This window comes from Squalius cephalus, assembly GCF_949319135.1.
Source record: "Squalius cephalus genome assembly, chromosome: 11".
NCBI classification, from domain to species: domain Eukaryota; kingdom Metazoa; phylum Chordata; class Actinopteri; order Cypriniformes; family Leuciscidae; genus Squalius; species Squalius cephalus.
In genome coordinates this window covers 30,454,829-30,469,373 of record NC_137132.1, presented here as the reverse complement: position 1 = coordinate 30,469,373, position 14,545 = coordinate 30,454,829, and the positions used below count along the sequence as shown (strand labels likewise).

At 36.5% G+C, this 14,545-nt stretch overlaps 1 protein-coding gene across 1 annotated transcript in view; it reads left to right on the top strand.

Annotated features, from left to right (window-relative positions):
• The window catches only part of atp1b3b (ATPase Na+/K+ transporting subunit beta 3b), a 30,411-nt gene that overhangs the window by 2,177 nt on the left and 13,689 nt on the right, over window positions 1–14,545 (top strand). Inside the window, exon 2 of the mRNA XM_079886428.1 lies at window positions 12,473–12,601. Within this exon, the coding sequence (XP_079742554.1) occupies window positions 12,473–12,601 (129 nt within the window). The remainder of the gene's footprint in view (window positions 1–12,472; window positions 12,602–14,545) is intronic.

Sequence of the window (14,545 nt, the reverse complement as noted above, 5' to 3'; positions counted from 1 at the left end):
TAGTTCACATGTTGGATCAGTTGGATTTGTATAATTTGCATGCAACTATGCCTTGCACATCATGCTTTTTTCTGAACATTTGGTTGTGAATTCTGCTTGTCAACTTGCCCGCTAGGTTGAAACGGCTAACATAGTTTTGTCAAAATTGCAAGAATGACTTGTGATAATCTTGCTAGTGTCAGTAAGAATGGGTTTAAAAATTACAAACTAGTAATGTTTTTCCATTGATGCAATTCCATGGATATTTTTTTTTAAGTTATTTATGAAGTTCCCGTCTAATTGGAAGTACTATATAATTTCCTGCTTTGCAATTAAAAAGTAGCATTTGATGAAAAAGAAAATCAAATATAGGCTATGTGTAAAAAATATTTAATAATATTAAAACATAAGTGTAACAGTAGTCATTTTAAGTTGTATATCTAAATATAAATATTGTATAATACTGTAAAAAAAAAATGTTGGGCAGGGCAAATAGACAATTGAAAGCAGTTATAACTTTTTTATATATATATAAATATAGAGTGTAGTCTATTAATTGAGTCCATGAGAGAGGGTGCATCCCATAAAAATTCTCCAAAATAAGGCGAAATTAAATTATTCTACCTTTTTTTTATTTTTTTTTTATTTTTTTTTTCTCCAACGGTTGCAGTGTTTGGGTCCCAGAGCGACCTGTCCACAACTAAGTAATTGAAAAAAAATGTACACATAAGAGAAACCGTTTTGATTCCTAGGCTGCTTTTACTTTTCCCATGGGATGGGAAGGAGAACAAGAGTGATGGAGGGAAAGATGGGTAGTGAAGAGATAAAAGGATCAGGCTTGAGTTAATGGATGGGTCCGGCTCAGCGAGACATCTGCACCCTGATGCATGTCCGTTTGGATTAGCCCAGATTAACGCTTCCCAATCTAATGTTGACCTTGCTTGGGTTAGCGATCACGCTAATCTGTCCACAGCTTCTGGGATTTGTGGCGATGCGCGCAGTATGATGAGCCTGGAGCTGGGCTGGTAGGATCTCAGGATACGTTTACCACAGACAGTTTATACTGATGAAAGGGAACGTTGTTCTCCATCAGGAGTCCGACCATGTGGCAGTGATGCTTTCATATGCAACAATGACCTATTTTCTGCATTTCATCAATGAAACGTCCTGGTCTTGTTCGCCCCATTAACACGGCCTTGAGTGTGTGTGTGTGTTCAAGCATGTTTGGCTTGAGATTCACAACGTAGTAATTGAGGATCTGCACAACGGTGGCTTTTCATTCACAATTTAAATTGGAGAAAATGGTGATTTCATGAGCCATTTCACCCTTCATGAATTAGGTTAAAAGAATAGTTCGCTTAAAAAGAATAGAGTTCTTGTCATTTCAATTGTACTTTATGCTCTTATTCTGGGAAATATATTTAATCGAATTAGTTATATTGTGGATAAGCTACAGACATGGTAAGCATGTCTGCTGTGTGGATGCTAGGGCTAACGCTAGCTTTTAATGTTTTGAACATTATGACGTCAATTTGGCATATTGCATTGCCATGCCATTTTTTTTATCTTAATGTGTTGCACAGATTTCAAAGATTCAGCTGAGGGGAAGAAATTAATAACTTTAAAGCATTATAAACTCATTTACTCACCCTCATGTACCGGTAATTCCAAAATTATATGCATTTGCTTCATCTGCGGAACAAAAAAGAAGATATTTTGAAGAGTTTTGGGGTCCAAATGACACTGAACCCAGTTGACTTTCACTATATGGAACATTTTTAAAATCTCCTCGTGTTACGCAGAAAATGGTTTCGTACAACATAAGGGAGAGTACATGATGATAGATGTTTAATTGGTGAATTATTCCAGTAAATTCCATTCTGTTCTTCACTATCATCAGTATTCAGAAGACTTACGGAGAATTGTTACGGTTGATAGACGTGGTTATTGGTGCTGTATTGAGAAGAATTTAATAAAATACTTTCATAATTTATCCCTATAGTGCTAAAAATAACAGCATACAAGCTTGGAATGACATGAGATTGAGTAAATGATAACAGATTTTTCTTATTTGGGTGAACTATCCCTTTAACTCTTGGTGTTAAAATCCCTTTCCCAATATCTGGCTTGTCTCCATTTTCCTTCATGCCAAACGACGGGTGAGATTTGGCATCTTTCCTTGCTTGATTGGATTGTTGGAAACCCATTAGAATGATCTCTAGGGTATATTTTTACACTTTCTCTTATTTACTGCACTGTAGCATTTTAGAAGTCATTAATTAAAAATTGTTCACTTCAAATGTGCAGTAAGTAATGTGCAACTTGACAATTATGTTATGGTGTCATAATCACATTTCAGTTGCTCACACTTAATATTAGGGATGTCAACAAACTCCTAACCTCTAAGTATTAAACTTTGGCCTGAATGACCTAGCAACCATCCAGAAAAACCTAGCAACACCCTGGCAACCTGACAACATTAGCAACGTAGTGGTACGTTTACTTCAGAAAATTAAAAACTCATCTTTCATGCCTAGATTATTTTACGCCAATACATTTTCAGTGCTACTAATGAGAAGAGAGAAAGTGTAGTTGATGCCACTACCATGATCACGTGACTGAATTAGCACTAGCCTGAGGGAATGTAACTGTCTGTGTTTTGCCCGGAGGAGGGATTCTGGCAGGAAGGAAAGTCATACTGGGAGTCTCAGCTGTTCTCCTGGGCCGCTTCCTCTCACCATCACTGGGTGATCTGCCACTCTTCTCTAGAGCCAAGCTGGCCACGCTGTGTTACGCTTACCCCTGTTGATCGCGCTCTGGAGTAAACGTGCCTCACACCGAAATGCAGTTGATGATGGGTGGTGCAAGAAATTTCTTTGAAATGGTTTTAGCACGGTTTAGCCTACCTTCTTGTGGTAATGTATTTCCTATTGAAACAGGAAACATGGGCTGGAATATCTCAAAGTGCTGCTTTGTTGGATGGGCGGTAGCCTTAAATTAACACCTCAGCCGTTTGCTACTTGCTATTGCTAGCCGTGGGAGCAACATACTTATTCTGCAAGCTTTCGATTGGTTAGAAATATGGATGCGCCCAAAAGTGCTGGTTGAGTCATCAATATTTTTTTATCATGTTTCCTGGTAGATAAAGACAACTTTTTCTAAGTAAATTTGTGCTAAACGATTTTTTGGGCTTTTAGGAGTACACTTGATCTCCAGCAATAGATTTAGGCTACTGAAGTTAATGTGTCAAATAGGTTTGCAGAACGGATTTCTTTGAACCATTTGAAAAAAAAAACAATTCTTTCCAAAATTCTGTTTAAATTCAATATTCATTTGTCTGTTTAAAAAGTGTTTTCCCACACTCTGCATTCCCACTTTTCCACAGCTTTAAAGCGTTAGTTCACCCAAAAAGGAAAATTCTGTCATTAACTACTCACCCTCGACGTTCCAAACCCGCAAGACCTTCATTCATTTTCGTAACACAAATTAAGATATTTTTGATGAAATCCGAGAGCTTTCTGACCCTCCATAGATGGCAATGCAACAACCACTTTCAAGGCCAAGAAAGGTAGTTAAGATATCGTTAAAATAGTCCATGTGACTACAGCGGTTCAACCTTAAAGTTATGAAGTGACGAGAATACTTTTTGTGTGCGAAAAGTTTATCAAAAAAGACGGGTTTGGAACGACATGAGGGTGAGTAAATAATGACAGAAATGACATTTTTGGGTAAAATAACCCTTTAAGGCTCCGATATACGTCAAGCGAAATCAAAGACCAAACTGGTGTGACGTAATTTCAGGTCAAAATTACGTTTGTTCTTAGTCTGTTTCGGGAGTTCAAAACAGCTTTTTTTCTTAAATCTTTTCTATAAAGTGCTAGATAAATAAATGTGATGTGACTTTACTGGAGTGGTGAATTTCAGAGCTAGTTCAAACATATCCACATTGCTATGATCCGATGCTTTATTCACTGCTGTTTTCTCACCGCTGTCACTTATTTATTTTTTGTTGTTGAGAAGAAAAGCCACAGCGTTGGTTTGGGTGGTGTCGGGATGTGTTTTAACAGTAGAACGTTGCTCAGGTATTTCTAAATTCGTTTTACCCCCCAAGCGAAGGAAAAAAAAAAAGTACTTCTCTGTGAATATATCAGGGCTTTTACACTCCCATTTCAAGAACCCCTTTTGCAAATCTGAGGTGTGAATCATCAGTGCTAAAACGGGAGTTTCATGACACATGAGCTCTAGTAAATACAAATAAATTGTATTTAATGGTACAGTAACATAACACTATTTAATCTTCATACTTCATAATGCATTTCCTATTGTCTCGGAGTTGAGAAATGAAATCTGTGATAATCCTTCATGATACAATCCTACAGCTCATCTAGGCTCTTCTGTCCCGCACTGTTTTTTAATCCGGGTACAGGTTGTCTTTTCCTTACAGTGCAGGTGTATGTGATCATTGGCCCGTGCCATAGTTAATGGTGTAGGCTAATATGCAGCTCAAGCATGTCCAGTTACAGAAAAACAGACGCTTATGGGTGGTGCTCACTTTGTGAGCCACAGTCTCAGTACGGTACCCTAAATTACCCCCACGACACCACCGTTCTGCACCCTGGTGTGACGGCACACACCCTCACCCCCCCGGCCGGCTGCAGAGAAGTATTTTTATCCCAGCATTCCTCGGCACTGGAGGAGGACGAGTATCTGGTTCTTCGGAGGCTTGGGTTTCTCAACAGCTGTAAGAAGCCACTGATAAAGACTTGTCTTGTGGGCTTTTATTGTCTCCTGTCTTTCATTGTGGATCTTACTGTGTCTCATTCATTCACTCTGGGCATCTCTTCTCTCCGTATCTCCATCTCTTTCTTTTATTTCCTGTTTCAGTCCTGCCCCAAATTACAGACAGTTGATTACTATTGACTAGATTTTTGCCTTACATTTTTACATTTTACGTTACATTACATACATGTTTAGATAGTTGTATAGATATTTTTAGTGGCTGTGCTTTAATTAGCGTGCTGATCAAGGAATTCTGTAACAAGTAACATTCCAATTCATCAGACAGGGATAAACAAGTCACTAATAGAGAACATTGCAATACTTTAACATCTACATTCATTATTTTTTTGATGCTCTGAAATTGTAAAATTGCCATATTGCCCTTTTTTGAGTGATGCATGTATTATTTTTATTTTTTTAAAAGATGTGCATCTAGTTTAAACCTATCTTGTAAAAATGCATTTGAGACCACAGGGGCTGTTTACGCGGCACCGTTTTCAACTAAAAACGTAAAACTTTTTATGTGATTTGGCCATTTATTTACACGAAAAACAGCGTTTTGGGTGCCTGAAGACGATGACGTCATGCACACGCGTATTGCGTGTTCAGTTTATAGTGTTTCATCGCCATCTAATGGCCTGGCAGCAGAATACAGTGTGTTTAGTCGTTTTCACGGATCCGTGTGAATGGGGATCGCTTTGACAATGGTGCCGTCTGTATGTGGAAAACTCAAAGGAAAAACTTCTCCGTTTTAAGCATATCGTTGTCGTGTAAACGTACCCTTAGATACTTAAAGTATCTGCTGCCAATGTCTTGGTGCCAGAAACAAGGTACAAGTGGTACTGAAATTGAAAAATGTGACATTTTGAAAAATGTGTATTTCCCTCTAGCATTTTTAACACTGTTGAACGGATTTTTAAACTCCTGATTGGCCATTGTGTTCACACGCTCAACATATATGTCTATGATTGGCCATTGTGTTCACACGCTCAACATATATGTCTATGATTGGCCATTGTGTTCACACGCTCAACATGTCTATGATTGGCCATTGTGTTCACACGCTCAACATATATGTCTATGATTGGCCTAATTTGGCCATTGTGTTCACACGCTCAACATATATGTCTATGATTGGCCATTGTGTTCACACGCTCAACATATATGTCTATGATTGGCCTAATTTGGCCATTGTGTTCACACGCTCAACATATATGTCTATGATTGGTCATTGTGTTCACACGCTCAACATGTCTATGATTGGCCATTGTGTTCACACGCTCAACATATATTCTATGATTGGCCATTGTGTTCACACGCTCAACATATATGTCTATGATTGGCCATTGTGTTCACACGCTCAACATGTATGTCTATGATTGGTCATTGTTTTCACACGCTCAACATGTCTATGATTGGCCGGCGTCTATCAGCGGATCCCTAATATATCCACTGATAGACGGATCCGCTGATAGACACCTGCTTTCAAATGCTACCATGTGTAAGCGCTCAGAGCGTAAGACAACGTTTTTGAAGCGTTGATCATTGTAGCCAGTGTTGAGCGCCTCAACACAATGGCCAATCACAGACATGTTGAGCGCCTCAACACAATGGCCAATCACAGACATGTTGAGCGCCTCAACACAATGGCCAATCACAGACATGTTGAGCGCCTCAACACAATGGCCAATCACAGACATGTTGAGCGCCTCAACACAATGGCCAATCACAGACATGTTGAGCGCCTCAACACAATGGCCAATCACAGACATGTTGAGCGCCTCAACACAATGGCCAATCACAGACATGTTGAGCGCCTCAACACAATGGCCAATCACAGACATGTTGAGCGCCTCAACACAATGGCCAATCAATCAGGGATGTATATGTTGAGCACGTGAATGCAATGGCCAATCAGGGACATGTATGTTGAGCGCCTCATCACAAGGCCAATCAGGGACATGTATGTTGAGCACGTGAACCAGAGGTGTTTAAGAATCCTTTCAACAGCACTCAAAATGCTGGTATCACATTTTTAATTTCAGTACCGAAGTTGGTACTTTTGACAACTCCAGTACAATTGAAATAATAATGTTGAAATGTAATGAAGAATTTTTAAACGCCATTCAGTTAAAATTCAAACGTTGTTTTCATCCATTCCTTTTTTGCTATTTTGTTAGTGGTGAAAGTTTCCTGCCCACAGAATCGCACAGACACTCGAGCAGTGGATCTGTTGTGTTGAAGGCATGTCAGTTGTTTTGCCAGTATTGACCCGGTGAGATCAGATCTAAACCTAAGAGGCATTAGCGAGAGCATAGACCGAGATGCAGTGATATAGATTGAAGTGTAAGAGTGAAATGGAGGTGAAATGGTGATGAGCTGAGTGGCTTCCTGACAGCAATGACTGGCTACTGTTCTCAGTCATCATGCTCCGGTATTGATATCCCTTCTGACTGACTGAGGAGGAGTCTCGCTCTCTCTCTCTCTCTCTCGCTCTCTCTCTCGCTCTCTCTCTCGCTCTCTCTCTCACTCTCTCTCTCGCTCTCTCTCTCGCTCTCGCTCTCGCCCTCGCTCTCGCTCTCGCTCTCTCTCTCGCTCTCTCTCTCGCTCTCTCTCTCTCTCGCTCTCTCTCTCGCTCTCTCTCGCTCTCTCTCTCTCTCGCTCTCTCTCTCTCTCGCTCTCTCTCTCTCTCGCTCTCTCTCTCGCTCTCTCTCTCTCGCTCTCTCTCTCTCGCTCTCTCTCTCTCGCTCGCTCTCTCTCGCTCTCTCTCGCTCTCTCTCGCTCTCTCTCTTTAGTGTTATTGCTCATCTCTCCTCCTCAGCCTTCCCACATCAGCTTCTGGTCAAAGTTCAGAAACATACAGCATCCCAGCCGTATGTTGGGGTAATATCTTCCAAATGGAAATCTAATGAGAGCCAAGACCGCTTAATATCTCTTATAACGCCCATTCCTGAAACTAGCCAACATATTGTACCAGTGTACAGGTGTTTTATGACAGGGGAAGTCTTTTTAGGTGTCACATACAAGTAATGTATTATTTTCATTGGCACCCTTTCCAGAATAAACAGCCTCTTTGAATGACATTCACCTTCACATTCCATTCCAAATCTGTCAGATTTTTATTTATTTTTTCTTTAATGGAGCTTAAAATGTTTTTGAAAAATCTCTCAATCCATCAATGGGTCTATTCATGATATTTTATTATACTTTAATAAAACAGTTCTTTTTTTCATCTGTTTTGAAGCTCAACAGTCTCTGTCCACATTCACTTGGACACAGATACCAAGATATTTTGCAGAATAACTCAACTTGTGGTCCACCTATAAGAAATAATGTTAAAGTAAATTCTTTCACACTTCATTTTTGGATAAACCATTCATTGATGAAGAAACCTATATTTTTTTATTTGGTCAATGACACAAAAGTGACACATAATAATGAGAAAAATTAACAAGTTTAAATTTAATTTTAAATCACATGACATTTTTCAACTAACCTTTCCTTGTCATAAAATTGGTCAAATTATCTGAGATTAAGAGACTTACTGACCTTGCCAAATCAGAACATCAGGACATTTTTCAAATATGAATTATGCAGTGGAGGTTTTTTTTTACATAATTAAAAAAAATAATAAATTGTGCCAATCAACTTGTTTGTTTGTTTTTTTAAAGAATTGTATTATTTTAGTGAAGCTTTTTATATACAGTTGTGGTCAATCATTGGCACCCCTGGTAAATATGATCAAAGATGGCTGTAAAAATAAATCTGCATTGTTTATCCTTTTGACCTTTCATTCAAAAAAAAAAAAATGAATTGAAAGTGGGAGGGAAATCACATTATGAAATAATTATTATTATTATTATTATTATTATTATTATTATTATTTTAAAAAAGCAGTTTTGATGGAGAATGTCTTGCTTTTCAACCGCGGTAAGTAAAAATCCATACCGTCCCAGCCCTACTGATCTCGTCAGGTGTTCTCCAAACTTATCAGGCTTAGGAGAAAACTGTTATTTTGGCAAAAGGAGGTTTCAAAAAGGCAACAATTAATAAAAGGGTGCCAATAATTATGGCCAACGTGTTTTGGAGAAAAAACATTTCATAATGCGTTTTTTTTGTTGTTGTTGTTGTTTTTTCCAATTCATTTACTTCCATAAAATTTTTAATGAAAGATCAAAAGGATAAACAATGCAGATTTATTTTTACAGCCATCTTTGATCATATTTACCAGCGCTGCCAATCATTCTGACCACAAAAATCAAGATTTTTGTATTCTCTTACTTGTTACCAAAAAAAAATCATCATAATTTGGGAATTAGAAACATATTAAAAAACACCTCTATAGGCTATATTTCTATATATTTTTTTCCTATGAAATGCATTTTTATTGCCTTATTATCCAGGCTAATAAATGAGCGTCGTTTCATCAATCCTAATATAGAATTTTCTATTCTTCACCAGTGGAATATTATGAGAGACAGCAGAAAGCGCAAGTGTTTGTGTGTGCGCGTGCATTTCCTTAGGCCAGTGCTGTGCCATCACTAAACTGTCCTCCCCCAGATGCTATTTATAGTAAGAGTCTACCTCAGAGACATCTACAAAGAAGAAATGCATCTATAATTAAACTGAGCTTCTCTCTCACGCTCTTATACACACTGTCCCTTACTTTCCCCTCTTTTATCCTTTTACTCTCGCTATTTATATTTCTTTACTTTTCCTCAAATAGTATTTATGTTCCCTTACCTCAGACACCCCGTGTTATTCTCTGTATACCTACAAATACCATAGTGTTTCCATGTTTGGGTCGTTTGGTCGGGGCACCACTGTGGAATTTTGGGCATTTTGCATGGCATTCCTTGAAGTACCTTTTGAGTACATTTAAAATACCACAGTATATAAATATGGTATTTAAACCGTACTATTGTTTGTATTGAAATGCCATTAATACTGTACCATACTATCACCACAGTACTCTTTTGTAAGGGTTGCATTAAGTCTGCTGCAGAGTTATTAAAGTTGACTAAAATAAACATTAATTTAAATATTTAATTTTAAATATTATTGTATTAAAATTCTTTCATTTTATTTCAGCTAGTTGCCAAAGAAACTTCTCATTTTTAAGTTTAACTTGATGCAGTAAAATAACTAAAAGTAATAATAAAAATGAAAATAAATATAAAAATAATAAAAATGAATAGAAACAGTATAGACATTTAAACAACAAACAAAAATGCATAAAAAATAATTATAATTTAGTGATATTTTAAATTAATATTTTTCAGTAATACTAAAATAACACTGGTCTGTCCCGCCTTTTCTTAAGTGATTATCTTTTATGTAATTCTATTGAATCTGAAGCCACAAAATGTGGCAAATTTTGCAAAGATTTCCACAGGATCAGAACACACATAATTCACAAAGTTCTACAAATGCTGTGCCTCTTTAATGTACATTGTATTATAGATTTTAAATCCATTTTACAGGATTATGCAGATTTTCCCTAAAAATCAGCCCCGGAAATTGCAACAAAAAGTCATCAGATTTTGTCTTGGCCAGTCTATATGTACTTTTTATACAGGTTTTTTTTTATTTTATTTTATTTTATTTTTTTTAGCATTAACATAGGTGAACATGTTGATTTCTCTGAAGTCTTTAACCCTTGTTTCACCGCCCCCTGAAGTCTCTGTGCTGTAGACTGTCTCTCGGGCTGTAGTTATTCATTACTATGTTCTTCTCTGAACGTGCGATTTGTAAGTGGGAGGGATCCCATCAAGTCCCTACAATGTGCTTAATTTGTCACAAATGGATTGCTGGCCAATTATTATTTTTAATTTTTTTTTACTTTTCAATAATTCAACAGTCCATTTAGTTTCAATATCTAGGCACATTTCAAAAAAATTAAATGTCACGCCAGAATCAAAAGAGGAACTTTTTTTTTTTTTTTTTTGCATTTTCATGACATTTTCTTTAATATCACTCAAGTTTCCCATAGCCTATTTTAATCCAAAATAAAATAAGTAATTTTAAGTATGTTTATTTGTTGTAGTTGTAGTGCTTATACTTGTTTCTGCACATCATGATTCTCATTACATCTCATTCAACTAATTATACAGACTTTTTGCATTAAAGTAATTTGTAGAATTAAGAAACACTTTTTTTTTTTCAAATAGAGATCGCGATTATCCCACAATTTTTATAAACAACTAAAAAAGATAACATACAATTTACTAGGTTGAAAAGGACAAAATGTTAATTGCTGCAGTGTCTAAAAAAATGCTTAATTTGAATGAATTAAAAAAATTGGTTTTAATGAATGATTCAATGATTTATTCATAAAGATAATTTGTAACTTGATAACTTGTTTCATTACTGAATGAATCAGCGTTTTTTAACGAATCTCTTGAATGAATGATTCAATGACAAATACATTTTATTAACAGTCGCCACCTACTGGCGTAACAATGTAACGATACAATCTTTTTTTGAAGCGTCACTTTACTTTCAAAAGGTGATTGTCTTTTGATCGCTTCCATAGACATCAGGATTTGTATCCAAACTATAAACTTTTATCCCAGTACTTCTGTGATAATCTAAATTAATGTAACACATAAATAAGTATACTGTTTGTGAAGCCGTTTCATAACTATACATGACAACCGTTGTCATTTAGGAATAAGATTGCGTGGGTGTTTGAATCGAGATCATGATCTTTTAGCGATTTATCGTGCAGGTCTTGCTTGAATTGTGAATTTTTTTTTTTCAAGTGTCCAAAAACAATCTTTTTTAAATTGCAAACAAATTACGATTCAATTATATATATATATATATATATATATATATATATATATATATATATATATATATATATATATATATATATATATATATATATATATATATATATAGCAAATATTTTGACCTCAAAGCCACACCAGTAGTTCGATCCAGACATCCGCTCCCGTCAATTGTTTTGAAGAAAGTCACAATGGCAGAATCCATAATTGTGCAATACATATGCTTCATTTTCTTTTGTGTAAATATTCTTCCCATTGATTTGTGGAGAAATATGACCTGACCATTCCTTGGTGCCAATCTCCCTTTACATGATTCTCCCACATTAACCGCCATTCATTATTTTTCCACTTGTTGACAATGAGCAGATATGTTAGGCCTTTCTCTAAAGCATTCAGCTGTTACATTCCTCATTTTACTATTGCACGGTAACCTCTCCCCCTCCTCCCTTCCTCATTTCTGTTCTGACATGTCCTTTTCTAGTTACACTGTATGGAAGTGCAAACTGCCAGAACTAGTTTAATCCACACTGTTGTACTTCTACTAGCTTCAGACCACCAAGTCATCATATGAGTGTGTGAACTTCTGAACTTCTCAGACACACAGGCTCTTTCCTGCTTATTCCTCAGCTCCGGTTGGACGCTAGAGTAACTGACGTTTTGCTCGGTTTATGATTCAGAATGTTTGTGAATCCACTCTTTTTACAACGTTTATCACACGCTCATAAATAAAATGTGATGCTTTCCAGATGACACACTCTTAAATGTTCTGTGTTTGTGCCAACCACCGGTTGCTCCAAGTGGGCTTGTTCTGTGACGCTACATGGAAGAGTTATGGGAACAAATTCCCAATACTTTATAGGTTTGGGAAAGAAATTGTGACCATTCTGCCATGTTTGATAGTGTATTTCTTCTCTCTGCAGGTCTTATATTACTCTTTTATCTGGTCTTCTATGGCTTCCTGGCTGGGATGTTCAGTCTCACCATGTGGGTGATGCTACAGACGCTGGACGATCACACTCCCAAATACAGGGACCGAGTGGCCAATCCAGGTAACAATCCCACAACATTAAGGTACTATTCTTTGTTGAGCCCGTTTGGAAATGTATGTATTATGTAAAGCGGTACAAATTAATAGAAGTTGTAAACTGAAATTCAACAAGATGCAGCAATACATTTTTCAAACAGTAGTATGCCGCATTGAATATTGTACGTAATTTTAGCAAGGTTTTCTTGCAAAATAAATACGAAACTGAAAGAAATGTTAGTTCGTTGTACATGAGGAAGTTTTATTGGGGAATGTAGAGGGCTTCTAAATCAGCTCTATTGTGTAAAACTGTAGATGACAAAGACAAAATACTTTATCTACTTGTATATACACCTGCATTTTAATCTCTTAAAGCAAAGCTGTCTATTATCACAGCAAGCCTCACATGTGAAACGGTCCATCACACCCTATTTGATAATTTTGTAATGCATATCTCTGTGAAACCACTGTTTATTAAAAAAGAAAAATCAAATTCCTTTTTTCAACACTCCTTTTGTTTTCTTTGCCTTTGTTTTCTTTATGCGTGTGTGTGTGTATACACTATATACTGTACTAAGATATGGTCACACTTTAGATTAGGGTCCAATTCTCACTATTAACTACGACTTTTGCCTCAAACTCCTAATTACTTAATTATATATATATATATCTGAGTAGACACAGAGAGACTGACTGGCCAAAAATGATGCTTGCACAATTTGACATGATTTATTGCACAAATAAAACAATTGACTCTGTTATTTATTTATTTATTTATTTATTTATTTATTAATAATGGAAAGAATTAGAGCAGAATTTGTTTACTATAAAATTACCAACAATTAAATGTTTTTTAATGAAATTTTGAGAATTGGAAAAACTTTCTCTAGTTGACGAAGAGGAAAATGTCATTTTATTATTTTTATTTAAAAAAAATATATATATTGTTATATATATATAACAAAAAAAAATGTTTTTAATTTGGAGGAACATTTTGTAAATGGTTTATATTTTTAAATAGGAGTTGAAATTATAAAAGAAAAAGAATGTTAATAAAGGAGTGTAAAAATCTCTCTCTCTCTCTCTCTCTCTCTCTCTCTCTCTCTCTCTCTCTCTCTCTCTCTCTCTCTCTCTCTCTCTCTCTCTCTCTCTCTCTCTCTCTCTCTCTCTCTCTCTCTCTGGTAGTAGTAAATTTATATTGTATACTGCACTATTTATACAGGTAGGCTAAATAAATGTGTGATCATACTTGAAATATTTCAGTGGATTATTTACACGTTCTAAGACTTATTGATCTTCTCACGTAGTTACTGGTTCTGAAGTGACTTGAGATTTATAAATCCTTCTATATATACAAATTTTGACATTGAAAGTAACGGAAAAGACAGAACTTGCATTAGAGGTGCCATTTAGCTGGTGTGATTTATTCAGTGCTATTTTTATCATTACCTCTATTACAGTCAGAACACACAACACCAGTCTCAGCAGTGTTACACATCATCCATTAGCCTCCCACTCTCTCTCACACACACACACACGCACACATGGTTGTACGCTGTACAGCCCCCACACACTTGTGTACAGTGGTTGCGATGAGAGCGCTCCAAATCCATCCTCTCTCTCAATTATGAGCACCGTTAAACCCGGCAAGTGAGACACTCTCGCTCGCTATCATTCATCCTTCCCCAAGTGTCAATTTATTCCTCCCACTGATCTTTTTTTTTTCTTCCCTCAGCTTCCCCCACCTTTCTCGAGATCTTTTAGTAACAGAATGTTCTCAGTACAGACACAGTTGGACATCATGTCAGACAAGTTGCAGTTTAGTGTCTCCAATTATCAGTGCATTGAATGTTCCAAGCAAGATTTTGAGTGTTAATGATCACAAATGCGCATTGATTACGAATCGGAGCCGGTGTTCTGATACAATAATGATATACATTTCCCAATGAGCACACATACAGTCAGATGT